This window comes from Corvus brachyrhynchos, unplaced genomic scaffold (assembly GCF_000691975.1).
Source record: "Corvus brachyrhynchos isolate BGI_N302 unplaced genomic scaffold, ASM69197v1 scaffold1, whole genome shotgun sequence".
Lineage (NCBI taxonomy): Eukaryota > Metazoa > Chordata > Aves > Passeriformes > Corvidae > Corvus > Corvus brachyrhynchos.
Window position 1 is genome coordinate 5,234,622 of NW_008237222.1, and position 21,379 is coordinate 5,256,000.

General features: G+C 38.9%; 1 protein-coding gene across 1 annotated transcript in view; it reads left to right on the plus strand.

Moving 5' to 3' along the window:
- Positions 1-21,379, plus strand: part of UNC79 (unc-79 homolog (C. elegans)) — a 96,701-nt gene that overhangs the window by 16,238 nt on the left and 59,084 nt on the right. Inside the window, exons 11-27 of the mRNA XM_017728931.1 lie at positions 5-78; positions 399-570; positions 1,962-2,192; positions 4,016-4,206; positions 5,045-5,168; positions 6,422-6,562; positions 7,883-8,104; positions 8,742-8,969; positions 10,360-10,501; positions 10,904-10,983; positions 11,065-11,213; positions 12,271-12,428; positions 12,763-12,944; positions 14,225-14,426; positions 16,032-16,211; positions 17,262-17,327; positions 21,173-21,375. Coding sequence (XP_017584420.1) covers positions 5-78; positions 399-570; positions 1,962-2,192; positions 4,016-4,206; positions 5,045-5,168; positions 6,422-6,562; positions 7,883-8,104; positions 8,742-8,969; positions 10,360-10,501; positions 10,904-10,983; positions 11,065-11,213; positions 12,271-12,428; positions 12,763-12,944; positions 14,225-14,426; positions 16,032-16,211; positions 17,262-17,327; positions 21,173-21,375 — 2,745 coding nt within the window. The remainder of the gene's footprint in view (positions 1-4; positions 79-398; positions 571-1,961; positions 2,193-4,015; positions 4,207-5,044; positions 5,169-6,421; positions 6,563-7,882; positions 8,105-8,741; positions 8,970-10,359; positions 10,502-10,903; positions 10,984-11,064; positions 11,214-12,270; positions 12,429-12,762; positions 12,945-14,224; positions 14,427-16,031; positions 16,212-17,261; positions 17,328-21,172; positions 21,376-21,379) is intronic.

Here is a 21,379-nt window from a genome sequence, read left to right on the forward strand (position 1 = left end):
CCAGACCTCCCCGCCCCCCATCAACACCCGCGAGTGCGGGGCAGAGGAGCTTGTGTGCACCGTGGAAGCTGTGATCAGGTAATCTGGCAGCTGGCGAGCCACCAGTATGTAAAGCAGGACCAGGCTTTCATATCGATATTGCCTGCAAATCTTGTGCAGGTGAATTTTAGTTTCACCGGGATAATTTAAGAGCAGAGACAGTTCTGCTGCTTTAGCAGAGAATGGATCAGCTGTGAGTGTTGTCCTGATGAGGCAGTCAGCCTGGAATCCTAGAATTTGATGTTATTTTGTTCAGGAAAGTGATGACATCATATGGCTTAACATCTAGTTACTCTTGGTTAGATACCTGTATCCACTGCAGGAAAGCTGCATTCACTGACCACAAGCTTGTTTTATAGCTTGCTGAAAGAAGCAGAGTTTCATGCTGAGCAGAGGGAGCATGAACTCAACCGAAGGAGACAGATGGGCCTCTCCTCTTCCCATCATTCCCTGGACAACACAGACTTTGATAATAAAGATGATGACAAGCATGACCAACGCCTCCTGAGCCAGTTTGGAATATGGTTTTTGGTAAGAAATTCTTGCTTTCTTCTCTCACTCTTCTTGATTCCCTCATCTTTACTTTCTGAAGTCTCAGTTTTACCTCTTTTTATTTATTTTCCTCACTTCGTGGCTTCAGTTGGAGAGTTGTTCCGATTTGTAAGCAAAAAACTTGTCCTGTGAAGCTGTCAGACTTGGAGATTTCATAACTAGTTTGGGTGGAGCTGCTGACTTCCTCCGAGTCCTCTATAAAGTGTGTAACAGAGCTATTCACTCTCAGTTTTTAATTGAATTTCTGTTTGCCATCAGCTTCTGTTCAGAAGTACCCTCTGCTGAGTGCCATTATTTTAGGTTTAAAAGGCAATCCCCTAAAAATCAATTTTTCACCTTCCAGCTTTCAACATCACTTTCTGGAAGCAGAGCTTTCTCTCTTACCTCTGATTAGGCTGTCGGATTCTTAGTGGGATGCTGTTCCTTCCTGCAGTTAGCTTGATCAAGCTGTGTCAGCCAGTGTACTCCATTCACCTGGTGTGGGTTGAGAGAATGAAGCTCTGCTGGTTCTACCCCACACAGTAGCTACCAGAGATTATTCCAAAACAGCAGGACTGCTGCTGGCTATTCATTAGTAGGCCAGGCTGCAGTCTGATGGATCCTCAGAAACTGCACTCTGCAATTCTCCTTAAGGAGAATTCTCCTTCTCAGGCTCTTTCCAATTCACCTTTCTTCTCAGGCTTTGTCTCCTGTCCCCAGAGGATACCAAGAGCTCAAACAACAGGTAATTAAGGACCTAGCAGTGTGCTGGCCTGTGAGTTGGGGTAGAAACTTGATCTCAGATTTGTGACAGCTTTACAGTCCAGGTATCATTTTAGAAAGTTTGGAGAAAGGGAGAAGAATGTTGATTATTATGTGAGAGTTTCTGAAGACTTAAAACTCATATTCACGCCCCAAATGAGGACAAAAATTCAAGATTGGAATATTTTTACTTAGTACATTAAGTAGGTATCTTCTTTCAGAATTTTTGAAGTTCTTGATTTGACTTATCTTTTTATCTTGTACATTTTATATATATGTGTGTATGTATATCAGAAATTTTACTAGGTATTACAGTACCTTCTGAAATTAAAAGTATTAAAGTTTAGACCAAAAACTTTGTCAAAGCACTTTATACTGATTTTTTTCAGTGTTGAAAGTAAACAAAAAAATTCAGTGCCTATTTTCTTTTCCCTTTTATTGTTTTTTTTCTGGTTATGAAATGTTTTTTCTATTGTCCTGTACCAACCTCTACTTAAAACTGATCATCTCATTTGTCTCCTATGTAGTCTGCATCCTCATAACTCTGAGAATATGGAAAATATAGTAGACAAAAAGTTTCCCACCTTTAATTCTAGAAATGAAAGTTGGTTTGTGTTTCACTCTTCCAGGTGAGCCTTTGCACTCCCAGTGAGAATACACCCACAGAGAGTTTAGCACGGCTGGTTAGTATGGTGTTCCAGTGGTTTCACTCTACAGCTTACATGATGGATGATGAAGTTGGTAGCCTGGTTGAAAAGCTGAAGCCCCAGTTTGTTACTAAGTGGTTGAAGACTGTTTGTGATGTCCGGTTTGATGTCATGGTTATGTGCCTCCTTCCTAAGCCAATGGAGTTTGCCAGGGTAAGAATGATTTATCTGAATGCTCCCTTATTTGCCACAGAGATTAAGGTCTTAGGTAAAAACGCCTTTTCTTTCCCAGCTCCAACAAGACAAAGAAATCTCAGAGGTAGAGGGAGCAGTGGAATTTTGGAATTTTTCCTCTTAATGGAATTTTTAGTTTTACTGTCTTAGAAAGTAGGCATTATTTATTTTATTATTTTTTTAATAATTATTATTATTATTATTTTATTTAGGCATTATTATAATGTGAAGACAGTTTGAAAGAATATTATAGGTATTTAAAGATACTGCACATTTTTGATAGCTGCACATTTTCATTATGCTGCTGAAGTACCCAAACTTGTCTTTGCTAAAAGGTGTCATTTGCCTACTCCCAGATATAAGCCTGTCCTTTAGTGATGTTTCTTTGCTCTTTGCATACTTCATCTCTGCAGGTGTGAATTAAGGTTTATGAAATCACACAGTTGTAACCGAAGGGAATTCTGGGAATACCAATGCCCAGTAACTTCAGACCCAATTTGAGTGACTCAGTTAAGAGACCAGTCTGACATCATTTGCCTTGTTGCTGATGGAGAGAGAGACTTACCTGGAAGGTTGTCCAGGGTGCCTAAGTGTAACCATTGGTGCAACCTCTTCTAGAAGGAGTCATTCTTTCTGTCCGTTAGTTATGAAGCAGAACTCACCACTTAATCATGCTTTTGTAAGACATTCTTTTTCTGAGCCTCTCATGTAAAATGTCCAGAGGACATGTTGGGCTTGTTTCCTAAAATTAAGTGGCTAGACTTGGAAAGGCTGTCAAGACTTCATGTGATGTATTACATCATCAGGCATGAACTGTGCATCTGTGGATTTTTCATGACCTAATGTGTGGGATTTGCTGTTCAAATGCAGACCAGCATGGATGTGTGTTTTACTCTGAACCATTGCTTTAAGATACACCTGGCTGTGGGAGGATTGAAGGTCAACTGAGGCACTTTGAGAGCTGGATGGGTGCTTTGAATGTTAGAAGCTTAACAAAAGAGACCATGGCTTAGAGGTTAAGGGGAAAAGGAAGGATTGAACCTCATGCTGTAATCTCTTACAGATTTTTTTCTTGGATCCAGCCTCTCTTTTGAGTTTTGTTACCCCCTACTGCAATACTTAAGACTAGACCAAAAACTTGCCAGATTTGCAAGGCTTCACAAGAACATGAAGACAAATAGCCATGAAATTAGCTGTGGTGAATGAAGGAAAAATAGTTTGTTGGCTGAGATTACCATTAATTGCTGCCAAAACAGCAGGCATCTCTAGAGCCATTAGTCAGGAACAGAAGATGTGAGCTGAGGTCAGTTAGAATAATTAATTTCTGTATGCCAATTACTTATGTACTTAGAAGCATATTTTTTTGCTTCTGTCATGTAGAACCTTTCTTCAAAAAAACCCTAAACAAACACCAATGAAAGAACACCTTATACAGACCAAGTTTTTCAAAATAAAGACCCAGCAAGGTAACAAGTTGCCTGGAGCAAAAAATTGATGGTGAAGGTTTGACCAAATAAATCTGTGCCTTTTTGAGAACTGTAAATAATAATACACTGATTCATGGCGTGGAAGTAAGCAAACTTCATTTAAGTCTTGGACAATGCTTTTGTGTACTGTGAGTCAAATGGAAGAGGAAAAAACAATGCAGCTCCATGGCTGAATTCTAAATTCTGCCTTGAAGGTATTAATGATCACCTCCTAAAATTTCCTTGCTGCAACACGCTGAGCAAATTTGTGATGCTGAGCAAGTTACAGGAACTAGAAATGTCATTCATCAGTGTAATCCTTGGAAATACCCACAGGTTGGTGGATACTGGGACAAATCATGTAGTGCTGTAACCCAATTAAAAGAAGGGCTGAATCGAATCCTTTGCTTGATTCCATACAATGTAATAAACCAGTCGGTGTGGGAATGTATCATGCCGGAGTGGTTGGAAGCTATAAGGACGGAAGTGCCTGATAACCAACTGAAAGAGTTCCGGGAAGTGCTGAGGTATGTAGGCATATGGTGGAGTCATTCTGGTTTTGCATATGTTTGTTGAGGGTTTTAGCATGGTAAGATGGAGACAACTAATACAAATGCCTATGTGGGCAATAGGCAGTAGTGAGTGAATGCTTCAGATTTGTTTTTATAACTTACATTTAGACTAAAGGATTTAATCTTTGGGAAAGTTTTCTTTTATTGCTCCGGATATCTTTGTATCAAGAGCCAACTACATGGATGCTTCTTTGGTGTGAGCAAGGCACATTTTTAGTGGCTTCCTGTAGCATGTTGGAAGGACCATCTTTCTCCTCCTGTCCAGTTGATGAGAAATGGTGGGGATTAGTAGAGCTGGCATTGATTTGGTATTTGTTTAGCTAATATCTTCCCCTATTGAGCAAAGGAAACACCAGAATAAGAATGGTGGCGGAATCGTAATTTTATGTCTGGTGTATGACTTTGTCAGTAAAACTTCTCATTGCCTTTTAACTGATGACAGGGCTCTGAAACTGACTGTAAGTTCATATTTGTAGGTATTGCTGTAAATTTTTTAGTGCAAACATGGAATAATGGACTAGTGAGATGAGTAATTTTCTGATTTTTGCATTGGATGTTGGAAAAGATTTTGCTATCAAATGAAACTGGACATATGGGATGTCAATTCTTAAGGTACATCACCAAATTCAGACATGACCTTATATAGTTAGGACAGGTGGTATCAGCAGCCTAACTCAGCTCCTGTGGAGGGTGAGGCTGCAAGTAGGATTAGCTTTCTACCAGTTTTCTGTTCTATCTCACACAGTGTATGCCATGCTAATTCAGTGATGCTACATTTTTTTCTGTTTTTCAGCAAAATGTTTGACACTGAGCTTTGTCCTCTCCCTTTCTCCTTGGAGGAGATGTTTGGCTTTATTAGCTGTAGATTCACAGGGTATCCATCTTCTGTTCAAGAGCAGGCATTGCTCTGGCTCCATGTAAGTGTCCTCGCTTGACAAGTCATGCTGAAACAGCTGATAATTTTGAAAAAGAATCAGCTTTTGCAAGGTTGATGCACACCTTCTGCCCTTTGCTCCAATATAAGGGTGGTTGGTAGACAGACCTTGAGTGTAGCTAACCCCTCATGAGCAATAACCTAGTTGACAAGGTAGGAATCAGTCAAAGGCTGCACTCAGTAATCTTGGGGATCTTTTCCAACCTAAATGATTTTGTGATTCTTTAATAAAATGGAAGCCTGGGAATTTCTTTTACCTTTGTCAGTTGAGTCTTTAGGGCCATTCAGTTGGCTTTCTTACAGCACTATGTTTTAGTCTCCACAGAAATTGGTCTGTAGATTTCAAAATTAATTTGAGACTCCAGAAACAGCTGTAGTTGTTCCTGCATATGAGGAGCTGGATTAGACTAGCTCTGTGCCTGCCAAGCTTTCTGCTGATCTGGCCCTTTTGTGCTATGTTTGCCCACAAAATTGACATTCACCCAATGTTCTTATCAAAAGCTCCAGGGATAATCATGTCACCTGAGGGCAATGAGTTCAAAAAGGGTATAAAATTTTCCACAGCACCTCAGAATAATACCTGTACTTTTCATTATTGCTTTTTCTTCTGATGAGGGTTATTTTAATTAAGGTCTCTGCAAAGACCAATTTACCTGACTGTAATTTCAATTTTTAGGTATACAGAGTTTTCAAGTAAAGCATGATTTTTTTAGATTTTTCTTGAATTAATAACACTTAATGACAAGTACAAATGAGCTTATATTTATCTGAGTGTTGGTGGCATAGTAGATTGTGAATATTCTCTAAGTGATGTGCAATTAACAATCCTGTCACTATGTTGACACCTGTAGGCTACTATTCTGACCAGGTTCTTAGAATGAAGAAAGGAATTCAGTTTTAAGTAATAATAAATAAGTAGTTATTCATTCAAGTATTGGTAATACTTCTGCTTTACAGAAATATTTTTGTGGAATAACCTCACATCCCTGGGTGTTTGTGAATGAAATTGATCTCAAGGTGCACCAAGTGGATGCCAACAAATATTTTGAAAGTACCTGTTTTATTTTGCCCTGATTCTAACAGAAATCTATGCTTGCACCTCACCTCATTGAATTCCAAAATTAAATTCACAGAGCTTGCTGAACTGAGGATCATGTTATAAAAATGCATATAAAGTAGCTGGTGTTTGTGATCCAACTTGAAACTCATGCTTTCTTATTTGTTGTATTTCCTCAGGTGTTGTCTGAACTAGACATTGTTGTTCCTCTTCAGTTACTAATCAGCATGTTTTCTGATGGAGTTAATTCTGTAAAAGAATTGGCAAATCAGAGAAAATCAAGAGTCAGTGAACTGGCGGGAAATCTTGCAGCTCGGAGGGTAACTGTTACTTATCCTGCTTATTTTTTTTGCTTGTAAAAGTCTTCCTAATAGAGTCCATGTGAAGAATTAAAAATCATCTTTCAATATGGCAGTGTTTGATTGGAAACACTATAAATTTTGAAAATGAGAGAAAATTGGCATGACTTCAGTTAATATCGCTCAATCATATAAAAGTGTAAAGATAATACAGGTAGGAACTTGGTATATTTTCCAACCTTTTTTATTCTTTGCACCTTTTATTAATAACCATCAGCAACAAGTTGTTACGGACAACTGGTCATCCAGAATGACCTTTTGTATTCTGGTGTGAATTTGGTGGGCCTGGGTAAGTTTTGAAAGGGTGAGAGAGCAGAATTTATTTCTGGTTCCCTGTATTTTTTGTCCCACACAAAAGAGATGAAGAATTTGATCTAAAGTTGTCTATCAAAAGCTTATGGTCTGGAAGAAAACATGTACAAATCTGTAGGCACTACACATATTTGGTCTGATGTGACTTAACTTCCCAGTAGTTTGGATGAAGTGCTTGAAGGACACCAGAACAAGGTTGTTTGAAAGCCCCGATTGTTTAGATTTAAGGAACTACAGCATCTAGGCAGTTGATGATTCCTTGCATGTGGTGTACCAGTCTTCTGATGTAGCTCTGCAGCGAGCACTGCCACACCTAGCCCATGATCACTTCTAAACTAAGCAGAAAAAATGGACAAACTTACTGTCTGGTCTTTCAGACCATAGCTGGCCTGAAAACAGACCTTGTGTGCCATCTAAGTGTGTATCTCCCTGCAATGCCTAGGTGTTCTCAGGGTGTTTTAGATGACCTGCTGTGGTGTGGGCATAGATCAGTGCACACATACACAGCTTATTGCCATTTTGACTAGTGCATTTCCAGCTACCTGTATCCTTGGTAGAGCCTTAGTGAGCAAAGTTCTCTTGAGATGGGCTCCTTTATTAGCCTCCTGCTATTAAAATCAGTGTCCATGGATTATGGAGCAGATCTTTGTAACCTGATGGCTGCTTTACTGCTTGCACCAATTTTCAGTTTGGTTTATGATGTTGAAATTCTCCTTAGTAGGAATAACATAATGGATGTCAGCTGCTTAGCTTGAGAGAATGTACACATCTGGGCAGAATATTGTTCCTGTACTTCTATCATATCTTATTCAGTGGCATTAAGGGACACCTGTGTATTTTGCAAAAGAGCTACAGAAGGGAATGGCAAGGCTGCCAGAGTTCTTGCTATTTTTGGCATTTTCGTATAGAATGAGATTGCTTAAATGTCTAACAGTCATTTGTACATGTTGATTTTTTTTATGTTTTCAGGTAAGCGTTGCTTCTGACCCTGGGCGCAGAGTTCAGCACAACATGCTCAGTCCTTTCCCAAGCCCCTTCCAGAGCCCATTTCGGAGCCCAATACGTAGTCCTTTCCACAGCCCTTTCAAGAATTTTGGACACCCTAGTGGAAAAACTATTGATTTTGAGTGTGAAGATGAAGAAATGAATCTTAATTGCTTCATTCTGATGTTTGATCTAATTCTGAAGCAGGTACTTGCAGAAGGAAAACATCCACATGGCAGGAACACTGAAGTTCTGTAGTCACTTTTGGCTCTCCTGTATTGATTCTCTTTCTGCTAGGGGCCTGGCATTGATTCTTTTGATCCTATATTGATTCTCTATCTGCTAAGGGCCTGGCATGAAGTGTAAGGCATTTAAATCCCAGTACAGCTGTCATCTGTCTTTATAGAAATTATAGATTTGTGTTCAATGAAGTTATATACTTCCACATTCTGGTTAGATACTAACCTCACACTAGTGAAAGGAACTTTTCATTGGAGATTTGTTTATTTTTACAGACTAGAGGCAGAGACATGTTGATAAGCTTAGGTTAGTTAGGTTAATTTTTGGATAGTTAGGTTTGTACATTGTGAATCCAAGGATAAGTGGTTTGGATTACAGTCTCCAGGTAAAATTAATGGATTCTGTGCTTGAAATTGTCTATTTACTCTAGCTGTTTGGGCTTGAGCATCAACACCCTTGACAAGTTAAATTCTGAGCTACAGTTTATCTCAAATTCTTTCCAGTACTGTAATATAAAAGTAGTAGAAATGTAGGAAGAAGCAGAAAGTCAGTTCTCTGCCTTTTAAATGAATAATAAATCCTTAATCTTTTCACTTTCTTTCAGATGGAACTCCAGGATGATGGTGTCACTTTGGGCTTAGAGAACAGCATCTCAAAAGATGTAATAGCCATCATAAACAATGTGTTCCAGGCACCCTGGGGTGGTTCTCACACCTGTCAGAAAGATGAAAAAGCTGTTGAATGTGGTCTGTGCCAGTCCAGCATTCTGTGTTACCAGCTGGGTTTTGAGCTGCTGGAACAGCTTGCTCCAAAGGAAGAAATCAGGCTTGTGGTAAGCAGAGCAGGAAAGGATCTGTATTATTGGTGTGCTAAAAAACTCCTTCACTATTCTCATTCCATTGTGCTCAAGGGAGCAAAGCTGCACTGACTTTTGGCATGAAGGATTCAGGAGTTTAAATCAAAATGCCATTGAACTCTAAAATTTCCTAAGTTCAAATTGATTCAAAGAACCCAGGGAAGATGGCAATATTCATCCACTATGAACTCTTCCCCCATGAACATTGACGTGCTATTTCACTTTGGAAGTGCATCACTCCAATCATACTGTGTCTCGAATAAAATGTGAAACGTTAATACTTAGCTTTTGTTAAAAGCAAAGAGTGGATGCTTTAAAATGATTAATGATTTTGAATGAATCAGTTGTCAAGTGAGCAAGCCTTAGTTGGAGCTTGACCATTTAAAATGCTGAGTGCTGTGGGAAAACTGAATGTACTTCAGGTTGAGTATCCAACTTTATCAGATACAGATACTCTCAAGTTGCTAGTCACCATTAAAGTCCTCTGTAGCTTTGCAGAAGAATTGGAGTATTTCCTGTGGTGGTGGTGGTGTGGTGAATTTATTTTGAGCTGTATGTCTATTATACATAACTTTTCTGCCTGATAGTTGAGAAGAAAGCATCATTCTGTTTATTCTGATGCTCATTTGCTGTGGCATTTTAGTAGCAGATTTTTATTAGTTTATTTCTTCAGTGGAGGGAATAATGATGCCTTTTTATGTGTCAAATTTTCAGAATTTAATTTGATGTGTATGCTAGAAGTAGTTATTTTGCATTTGATAGTCAATAACTTGTGCTAGAAAAATCATCTCATGCCCCTCCAGTACAGATTCTCATCTCAACTGAAAAATAGCGAGTAGTGCAGTCTTTTGGGTGCTGGGGCACTCCCAGAATTCACACTGCAATTTACAACATAAATGTCACAATGGGAACCTTTAATGCTGAGCTCCTGGCCACAGGCAGAAGTAACTCCAGCCTGGAGTTTACATTTTTCAATGTAAAAGTGGTTGAGGTATGTCTTGCCCCAAAGCTGGTAACTCAACAGTAGTGCAGGAAACACCCTGCTCCTGTCTGTTACTCCTTTCAGGCAAGGATGACAAACTTGGTGAGGTATTGGCCCTTTGATTGAATGCCTCTCAGCTCTGATATGGATATACAGTTTCTGTTAAATCCATGTTTGGAACACAGTCTTTTTGTCAGTATGCATTTGCTGATGCAAAATATTAGATATGCAGGTTATTTGAGTGCACAAATGTACATGGACCTAAACAAAGTCTGCCTTATTTGAGCTCAGTTTGTCACACCAGTTGTAGCTTAGAGAGCAGGATGTGGCCTCATGTATGTAGAGAGCATCAAGAAATGAATTTAACTAATTATATTCTTAAAGGAGCCCACAGATAACCTCGAGGATAGTCTTCTGTATACTAGACCTGAGTTTATTATAGGAACTGAAGGAGAAGAGGAAGACAAATCAGCACCAAAGCATGGAGAAAACCCAGGAAATCACACAGAGACCACAGAAAATGCTGGTAGGTAGAGGCTGAAAAGGTTATTTCAGTAAGGCTATAAAGAAGTGCTTATACTCGTATACAATACAAGTTTCTGGAGCAGTCTTTCAAGTCAAACAATGCACAGTCACTTTTTTTATCATGCATTTAATTCTTTCAACATATTAAATAACTAGGCTGTAAATAAGTTGATAGCAAGTGTGACTGTCTCCCAAAAAAATGTTAAAAGAAATCTTGGCTTTTTGAACATATAAAGTAGCAAAAATATTACATGCTAAATTCCATGCTGTGCTAATTTTACTGACTGCATGCTTAATGTGCCTAGAATTAATTTAACTCTCACCACCTTAACATTCTTTAGTTTCATTTTGAATCCACAGATAAAAGAATTTTAACGTTGACTGTAACTTACATTTTTAACAGCGATAAAGAATGACACAGAAAGGAAGTTTTGTTATCAGCAACTTCCAGTTACCTTGAAGCTCATATACACTATATTGCAGGTAACATGGATTACTTGTCAGTTTGGTTTGTATTGTTGGTGAAGTGGTGTCACTGTGCTGAGAGAACATCTGTTTACACAGGAAATGTCAAGGTTTGAAGAACCAGACATTCTTTTTAACATGCTGAATTGTTTGAAGATCCTGTGTCTTCATGGTGAATGCCTGTATATAGCAAGAAAAGACCATCCACAATTTCTTGCCTATATTCAAGATCACATGCTGATTTCAAGGTGGGTTTTTATATCACATTTTTTCTTCATACTTAATTGGTTCTCCAGCTATAAGTTTGTTGTTAGTGTCAAAGAATTTGCAAGTTTACAATGGAAAATTGACAAGAGTGGTAGGGATGTCTGGAAAGATCAAGAAACCTGTATAAGAGTTCATTGCACAGGCCAATTAAGATGTAAATGAAATCAAGGTACCCTTCATTGTCCATCATGGCTACCCCATCGTGAACCACCTCTTTTGCAATGAGTCAGAGTCTCTCATATTCAATAATACCATTACCTGAGACTGATGTATCTTCCTGGACTCTACAAAATAAAATAAAGGATGTTGTGGAGGCAGGCATGCAGTTTATAGGGCCTTAGCATTAAAGCTGAGAGAACAATAGTATTTCACCTTATTTTTATAAGGGAAAGGAATTTTGTTCACTTGGAGTCAGAGTGAATTGGATTGAAATCCATGCATTTTAAGATTCTCTTTGGAGAAAGGGACTTCTGCAGAAAAGTAGCTGAATAAACATCAGCATATGATCTTCTGAAATAGAGTGTGTTTGTCAGCACTTAACAGCTGCTCTATATCAATTTTGCTGAAGATCTTCCAAGACTTGGGGTTTTAGCAGCCTAGAAAATCTGTCCTGAATCTAAATACCAGCAAATTGTGAATATCCAACTTCTTAGTTACTCGTGGATGCACATGATTTGTGGTGCCAAGACACTTCATGTGGCTTATGTGGTGTAGCTGGTCATGCTGAAACTCCTAATTCATAGCATAGATTGTGTTCCATGGCAGTTATCTTGAATTAGGCATACTCTTTCAAAATCTGAAGTATTTCAAAGTGAGGAATATTTGAGCCTGGATTTTTCAAGAAAAAACCTGCTGTAGTTGAAGATTTGCAAGTAGCTCTGTTTTCCTACTCTGTTTTTACTACAGTCCACTCCACAGTATTCACATAAATGCCCAGGATGGCTCATAAATATTTTCATGAAAAGTTCTTTACATTTAGAAGAAAGGATATCAAGGGAGTGTCTTTATAAGCAGGCTTGCTCTCTTTTGTCTTGCCAGCTTGTGGGGAGTTGTGAAGTCTGAGTTCTCTCAGCTTTCTTCCCTGGCAGTCCCACTTCTTCTTCATGCACTTTCGCTTCCCCATGGAGCTGACATTTTCTGGACAATCATAAACAGCAATTTCAACAGTAAAGACTGGAAGATGAGATTTGAAGCAGGTGGGCCTGAGAAATGTACTCTATTTTCTCTTTGTTTCTTCTCTGAAGAGGTAGAGCTTTCTCTGCTATAACTGAGGAGACCTATAATAGATGATGATCTTTTTGCTGCTTTGGAGATAGTTTGGTGCAAAACTATGGCACACAGTGCAGTAAAATAGAGGAGAAGATGAGACATTTTGGAAAATAAAAATCAAAATTACAACTCCTTCCAGCTATCTTTTTGTTGTTACTTTCTCAGCTGTGTATATTTCTAGGAAATTTATATTAATCAGTACATAAACCATTGCCTAAATGAATATGCCTCTTTTCTTGTCTGGGTGCATGACTACTACAGTGGAGAAAGTGGCTGTGTTGTGCAGATTTTTGGATATTCACTCTGTGACAAAAAACCACCTACTGAAGTACTCTTTGGCTCATGCATTCTGCTGTTTCCTGACTGCTGTGGAAGATGTCAACCCAGCAGTGGCTACAAGAGCTGGCCTATTACTTGACACCATAAAGAGGCCAGCTTTACAGGTGGGTGAGTTACATGGGAAAAAATACATTCCAATGGGAAATGGGCTTTTCACCTGGAGTTCAGATGAAAAGCATCACAGTCACTGCTAATACCTCTTTAGGCAAGCATTATTGGTCTTGGTGCTTGACATATGCCCAGAATAGCCAAGGGAAATGATGCTGCCCTACTGCCAACTTAGAGTAATGGAACTGTTTACGTTGGAAAAAATAATTCTTAGGATCGAGTCCAACCATAAATACTTTGATGACTGCAGAGGATTACTATTGTGTTTGAGCTGCTGTTGTAGAAAACTGTAATTTTTTTTATTATTTGAAAGTAATCTGATATTTTTCAATTAAAAAAATTGCAATTCTAAGTTTTATGACACCCTGCTGAGCTCACTGTGAGAAAATATGTTTGAGCAAAACCAAACATGGTCTCGATCTTTACAAGATTTACTTAGGCATGTAACTTCAAGCATGTGAGAGAGGCTGCCAGTCAGGATTCACATGATTAAGTCTAAGCAGATACGGAAGCGAGAAAAGCAAGATAAAAAAAAAAAAAATCTCATAGAACAATTCAGTTCTAGTTCTCTGGAGAATAGAATGAGTGTGTCAAGAGTTCGGGGTTACTGCCTACGAAAAGCTGTTAATATTTGCTAGATTAATTCCATTTGGTACCTTTTCAAAATAGTTTCCAGAGACCTTGAGTTCAGTGACACAGTTACTGAACTTGGGTTTAATGAGACCAGTATACTGCACTTTTATATTTAATGTGTGGGCTTTCTTCTCAACCTTAAGTTTTAACACTACAGACAAAATTCTAGTGCAAATAATGTGCAGAAGAATTTTGAGGCAAAGTGCCTCTGATACACTTCACAGTGTAATCTTTCTTCCTCTGTTTAGGCTTGGTGATTCATTCTTTTTGTAATTACAGGCTTGATTCAGTTACCTAAATGTAAGGTTTTTCTCGGACGGGGAGTGTGAGTGAAGTACTTTAATATTGTGTGCCAAATATGCGGTAGGACAGAACTTTGCTGGTACCTTTGTATTGCTCAAAATCTTAGAAAATTCTACATTCAAAATACGATGCTTATTTATCTCTTTATTTACCTTACTTTCCACGGATATCAGTAGCATTAGTTCTGATTTAAAGGACTTGGTAGAAAAAAAGAGCTAAACCTTGATCCTGTACTAACTGACAGGAGGAGTTACAAGCTTTGACCTCCCTTTGCTTTAAAAAAATCCTTAAAAGATCTCATATCTCAGTTATGTGTTATTTTTTTTGTTTCCCTCTATAGGGTCTCTGCCTCTGCCTTGATTTCCAGTTTGACACAGTTGTCAAGGATAGGCCCACAATTCTTAGTAAGCTTTTGCTACTTCATTTTCTAAAAGCAGATATCCCAGCTTTGAGCTGGGAGTTCTTTGTGAATCGCTTTGAGACCCTGTCTTTGGAGGCGCAGCTTCATCTGGACTGCAACAAAGAGTTCCCTTTCCCAACAAGTAAGCAGAATTGAAATCAATCTGATCACTTTTTGTCATCTTCTGGAATTTTAGCTGCCTGCAAGAGTCTGAGAGAGTTGCAGGTCTCATGTGTATAAATTCTCTGAAATTAACTAATCTTTCAGGCCAAAATGAAATAAATTGAAGTGAGCATTTTTTACTTCCTGAATACGGGTTAGGCTGTATTCTGTTGTGCCTTTGGGTGCTGTGTTTTGCTCTCATTCGGATGTGTTTGCAGCCTTGGTTGGATTGTGGTCTGGTTCTATGATCGCCTGCAACCCACATTAACCCACTTGTTCTACTGTAGATATTCTAATACTGTCATGTTTGCTATTCTCCAAGTCCCAGATCATGCCAACCCTGTCCCGTGGTGGTCTGTACGAAGTCAGCCCTAGGAGCGCTGTTTGACCCTCAAAAAAGCCCTAGTGTATGGGGCACAGCATAAGAGATACATGGACTCTTAGAGCCAGTGCTCAGTTAACTATTATTGCAGTGACAAAAGTTTTTAAATGTTTGTCCTGTTCATACTTGGTTTCTTGATGAGAAAACAAATCTTTCACTAGGGAGGGACTAAAAATTACTTCATGCATAATTATTTAGAATGCTAAATAATTGAAAACTTCCTAACCCAAGTGGTGGCCCATGAGTCAGATCTATTTCCATCTGATTTTCCTGAAGGAGATGGGAACAGCTGTTTGAACAATGTATGTTCCCTCAGCGGTCTAACACTTCCTTCTACTTTTGCATGGAGCCCAGTGCCTAAAAAAGCCCAGGTGGTGCTACTGCTGCACAGGAGAGGGGTGGAACTGCAAAGGTATTTTCTTCCCCATGTGTGAGTAGCTTGACCCAATGCTGGGAACTGCTGCTATGGTCTGAGGATGGAATCTTGGCAATAGTTTCTAACACCTCTGACTGCAAATGTAGGGCAATATCTTTAAATAGGAATACTTTAGAGTGATTTAAAATAAGAAGGAGATAATTTTCAGATTTCTTTTTAACCTTTCTCTTTGCCATTTCAAGGACACAGGTGATGCAAAGAATGGGCTCACTGACTTCAGTCACTCAGATGATTAAACTCAAAGGGTTTCAGTGCACTATAGATATGAGTATGGAAAAGTATTGGTGATCCCATTAAGACATGCAGTGATACTGCTGGTAACACCACTATAACTCAATAATAACACTCACAGGTTTTTTGAGTTCGAATTCAGGATGGTAAGAGTAGGCATAACAGGAGGTTAGTAAGGCAGAACTAGAGGCCATGGTTGGGTATGAGTGCACTAAATGTGATCCATACTTGTGAGAGTTCTGCCCTTTTAAAATATATATACCTTCTCTTAGCCTGAAATTCAGATCTTGGTTTCAAGAATTTGTTTTTGTCAAGTAACAGCATAATTTTTTAACAGAGTTATGCCTTTTGGGGTTTTATGGATTTCAGAATGAGAGCATGTAGATGAGTGCCTTGCAGATGGACCCCTTGGGCCCATATGAAACTTTTCTTGGCTTGAGTGGGACCTGGGGCCCAGTTGCATTTGGCACTTGGCAGCAGTAGGGCCCCCCCATGCTGTGGAATGAATCCTAACTTGGTCCCTTGCATTTGCAAAGCTATCACTGCTGTCCGGACAAATGTGGCCAACCTCAGTGATGCGGCAATGTGGAAGATCAAGAGGGCTCGTTTCGCACGCAACCGTCAGAAGAGCGTGCGCTCCCTGAGGGACAGCGTGAAGGGACCCGCCGAGTCCAAGAGAGCGCTCTCCCTTCCAGAAACCTTAACCACCAAAATTCGTTGAGTATCTATGTTTTTGTGACACACCCGTATCTCCTCCCTTAGGTTCCTATCCCGTTGATGGGTACACATTGGATTTGTCAATATTTATCCAGTTGGGATGGCAAATTTAGGTTTCTGACTGCTTTGGGCATTACTCAGATACTGACAAGTTAGTGAGTTTGACAAAGAACATAGACATTGTGTCTAGATGTGTCTGTTTAAAATGCCAGAATAAAATGCTCCAAGCCTAGTTTGTCTTTTCTAGATCTTAAATTTTGTTTGTGGCTAATATGCAGTAGTTTTGTCTTAAATAGATACAGTGTTTACAGAAAAATTCCTCTATTACTGATTTATTTATTAATTATAATTATTAATCAGTGCATGCAGCATATGTTAGACATCTTAAAAACAACTATTAATGTCTCAAATGAGTTTTTGAATATATTCAGAATTCCGTTGTTAAGCAAACAATGTCCGTGCAACACATCCTTCCTGCTGGCTTCTACAGGAGGACCTAGGTGCTGGAAAGCCATAGGATTGTGTGGAGTGCCATGCAGATACCTTTCCAAGCAGAAATAAAGCTTGGCCCTTCTCATTTAGAGAGTTTTGCAAACACAGATCAGTCCTTATATTCAAATTGGACCTCTCACATTGCTCTTACCCATGCAATAGGAACTGATAAAACTTTCGAACTTGGGTGCTAGTGATCTATTAACTTAAAAAGTAATTTTCTTTCCAACACTGCAATATATATTCTTTCCAAGACGCCCCCCAAATATTTTGGGATTCTTAGGTAATCCTTCATGACTGATTACTGATGCTGCACAGGGACTCCTGTGCGATGACTCTTGTACCAGCAAAATTGAATGATGGAGAAAATTAGAGTTGCAGAACATGGTGCACAAAGTCTGTAGGGCACACAAGTGACATGTTCCAAGCAGATACACTCACTGCCTGACAGCAGTGCATGAGTAAATGAACATAAATGTGCTAACACTGAATATATGCTAAGTGTAAGATGTCAGTGCTGCCTTATTAAACAGAGTTGCTCTTGTTTTCTCTTAAAGCTGTGAGCTTGACCAGACATGAGCAGTCTGCACCAGCTCTTGGAGGAACACCAGAGCAAACACCAGGTGGGTTTGACAAGGGAGGTGTGTTTTGATGGAACAGGAAAAGGAAGGCTCTAACTCTGACTTTCTTGCTGATCGTGAGATAAACTTACATGAGATGGAAGTTGTCTAAATGGCAGAGTGAATCACATCTCAGCATGGTTTCAAAAAGTGTAAATTGAAGCTTTGCTCTCAATCTGTACTGAAAGCTGCCTCCAGTTGTAAATAAGACTTTGGAGTTGGGAGGAGGTCATTCAGTCAGTCAGCTGTGCCAGCAGTGCCTCACCCTCCTGTGTTTCATTGCCCACAAGTAAATATTTGCTAGACTTGCCCCATGGGTCACCTGTTTTGAGTCTGATCTTTGTCCTTCAGGTTTTAAAGACTGCAGACAGAATACTTTTGCCTGTTAGTACTGTATATTACACGTCTCCTCTGCATGCTTATAGATGTCTCAAGTCCCTTATTTTGTATTTACTGACATTTTGTGAAGATGTTGCCCTTCTGTCAGGTGTCTGTAGAATAGGCAGCACAGCAGGGTCCAAGTAATCTCTCAATAATTGTGGCTACTGACAGTTATTGCTCTGAGTGCTGTGTAGACTGATGATTTGGAAGTGAAGAGATGTCAGATTCAGATCTTTTCATGTTCCATCTTTAAGACTTGGAATACTTCCAACAGATGCAAATTCATAATCAAAACATATCAACTTACTTGATGATCAGCTGGAAGGAAGATACCTTGTCACTGTGGGAGCTGACTAAGCTGTGAAATGAAATAGGGGAGTTTCTGAGTTAGCAGGATATAGCCTGCTGTGCTAGCCCAGTGAGAGCTGGAAATCAACCAGTTCCTTACAGAACATATGTGTGGGTTGTCACAGGCTCACAGAGGGAACAAGTGATGTAATGATGCAATAAACAGGTATGTCAGTGGATGATTGTTCTTCATTTAATGGCTCTAACCACCTGCTATATACTGGGCTTAAAGGAATTTTTTTGCATAAGAAGTGTCAGTCTCACAGTAGGCATTGTTAGACATTGTGGTTTTATTAGCTGTATTTTGGTATTTCTACACTTTACTTTCCAGGGTCAGGTAGTTCATCACCTAAGGTTAAAACAAAGTTTCCACTAAAAATGTGTATATAAAATGTTTCATGTAGTTAGTAACTACTGATCTCAAGAAAACTCTAATAATATGATTCAGAATACGACAGATGATTTGGGAACTAGAAGACTGATTACTGCCCCTTTTCTCCTACCCAGTATTTATTATTCCTTCCTAAAAGCTTAAGTGTTTGTAAAAAGAAATTTTTGAGTTTTGTTTCAGTTTTTAACACTGCATTGGGAGTACTGAGCATATCTGATTTGGCTAAGGAACTGACTGACTCCTAAGCAGAGGATGTACATCTGTAGTAGAAAAACATGTATTTTATACATGGCACTTGAATGAACCAGTTTCATGCTCATCTGTCCTTTCTAGATCTAAAATGGGCATCCTTGCACAGTCCAAATGCAAGCTGAATTCAGTGTGCATTCTGTATGGATCAAACAGCAGGATCATGTATTTGTTCCTGTATCCTCTGCAGTATCCTGGACAGTCACTGAGAGAGTTTCATTGGTAGGGATCACAGCTGGGATGATGAAGCATGGTGTAATTGTGATCTGATGTTTTATGTTACATTGTGATAAACCTTAGAGTAATTTGAAGGTAAAGGGATCTGAAATAGGGGGCACATGAATAAAGAGATGAATCTTCAGAGGTAAGGCTAGACTGAATTCAGGCATGGAGGCTGTATATTAACTATGTCTGTGAGTTTGGTGATGTGAGAAGGTTTTGATGAGGGTTGGGGAGGATATGTGTGTGTATCTAATGTACCTTATATAGGCATATACAAATGCACACAAATTTCAAGGGGTAAAAGTTACCTTAGCCACTGTAGAGATAGAGCTGTCTTGGTTTTGCATTCTTAGCTTGGATTTAAACAGCCTCATGTGATAACAGGATACCCTGTATCTTGTGTTGATGAAATGAATGTTTAGTTCAGGCTTCATATAACTTAAGACTCATTCCAGACAGCAGTAGTTTTCCACACTCTGAAGATCTATTGACTAAACTGGATTGTAGAGTTTTTGCAGTTTTAAACAAGTAGTTCTCCATTGCTGGTTTTTTGCAGGTTCCTACATCAGAAATAATAATGGAGTGACTGACATTCCATAAACTTGATCTTTAGTAGAGCTATGACAAACAAATCAGGGTGAAGCTCTGTTTTCTCTTTCCTGCTGTATAGTTTTGCATGAGGGTAAAGTATGAGAAATCTTTAATGCATCAGAAAGGGTAGTAATATTTCTGGAAGAGTAAAATGTCAGGAAAAGCCCTGGGAAGTATCTGTTAGCTAGAGTTAGAATTATGAAACACTGTCAAAATTGAACATTTTATCGCTGAGCTTCTAAATTATATTGCTCAGCAAGTGAAAATAAAATGGTTTAATCTTTTCAGATTAATTCCTCTTTGAATTCTATTTGGAGAACCAGGAATTATTTAGAGCCCAATGATCCTTTGACTCATTTCATCTTATCGCCTTCTTTGGTTTATTGAAAATCTCACAACATGTTATAGAGATGAAAATAAATAGGGCTGGATAGAACAGTCAAATATCATCCTTACAAAAATTGTGTCTTTGTGATATAATTCCATGGAAAATTTTAATCTGTGTGTAATATTATATAAGAATATAAGATTATTTCTCAGTTTATGTCCATGAAGCTAAGATTATTTTCTGTGTACATTTTTAATGTGCTTCTGAAAATAGTTTTTGCTTTATTTCTGATCCTAATTATTTCAGAATTCATTGTTTTCTTTTTCCATCTGCAAATCTTGATCCAGCAAAAGCCTGGGTAGAGAATTTTAATCGTGAGGGAGATTTTTAAGTAAAAAATCCCAGTGAAAACTGTCTGGAACAAAAAAATATTGTATAACATGGAGTTCGTTATTTCTTCTTACCCAGATAAGACCAGTAAGGGAAAGTTACTCTTAATAGAAGTGGGTCTGAAAATTCCTGCCCCCCCACATATTTTAGTTTTCATCTGTCATAGAAATGAAAACCATCTCCCATGCTTTGCAAAACAGCCAAACAAACCTTTGTTCACCCACCAATAAAAATGCAACATACTTCAAAATTATTTAAAAAAACTTTACAGACATTGCAGTTTTTTCTTGTGAAGAACCTAAGAGAGATGCAGTTGTACCAGCAAAGGAGTGCCTTGTCAGAATAGCATATCACATTGAGAATATGGGTAAATTAGAATATTAAAATAATACTATTTATTTGCAAGTTATTTGTAATAATACAAGTTATTTAAGAGAAATACAGATTCGTGCTAATAGGGGAAGTCTTCATTCTTTGTTTAGTCATTATTTGGTACAGTTTTTCGTATTTCCTACCTTTGCCATTTTGTACATTTTCCACTGGCAAAGACTGATACCCATTAATGTTTACTGAAGAAAGACTGATAACCATACCAGATGAGAATCTGGTGGCAGTGGGATTTGATCGATGTGGAAGAATAATAGTGTTCAATTCGGCAGAAATGCACTGGGATGGGAAATAAGATGCTCCACTAATTATGGGAAAGCTGAGAAATGGAGTTGGGTGTACACAGTAGGTGTTTCTGTGCTGTTGGGCCTGAGACAACAGAGGAACAATGTCCTCAGAAATGCCTGCCTGTCTCCTGCAACGTCACTGTGTGTATTTGGGCAGAAATGGAGCAGTGAACTCTGGAAAAAAATTCTTGTGTATTTTGTACCCCGTTTTTGGATTTACAGAGTTTACACAGTGTTCTCCAGTGTCTGATACCAATGTCTCTTGTACCCATAGGACAACCTTCCCCAGAGAATGATAATACAATAAAAGACCTGCTGCCAGAGGATGCTGGGATTGACCACCAGACTGTCCACCAGCTCATTACAGTGCTCATGAAGTTCATGGCCAAGGATGAGAGCAGCGCAGAGTCGGACATCAGCAGCGCTAAAGCTTTCAACACAGTCAAGCGCCATCTGTACGTCCTGCTTGGCTACGATCAGC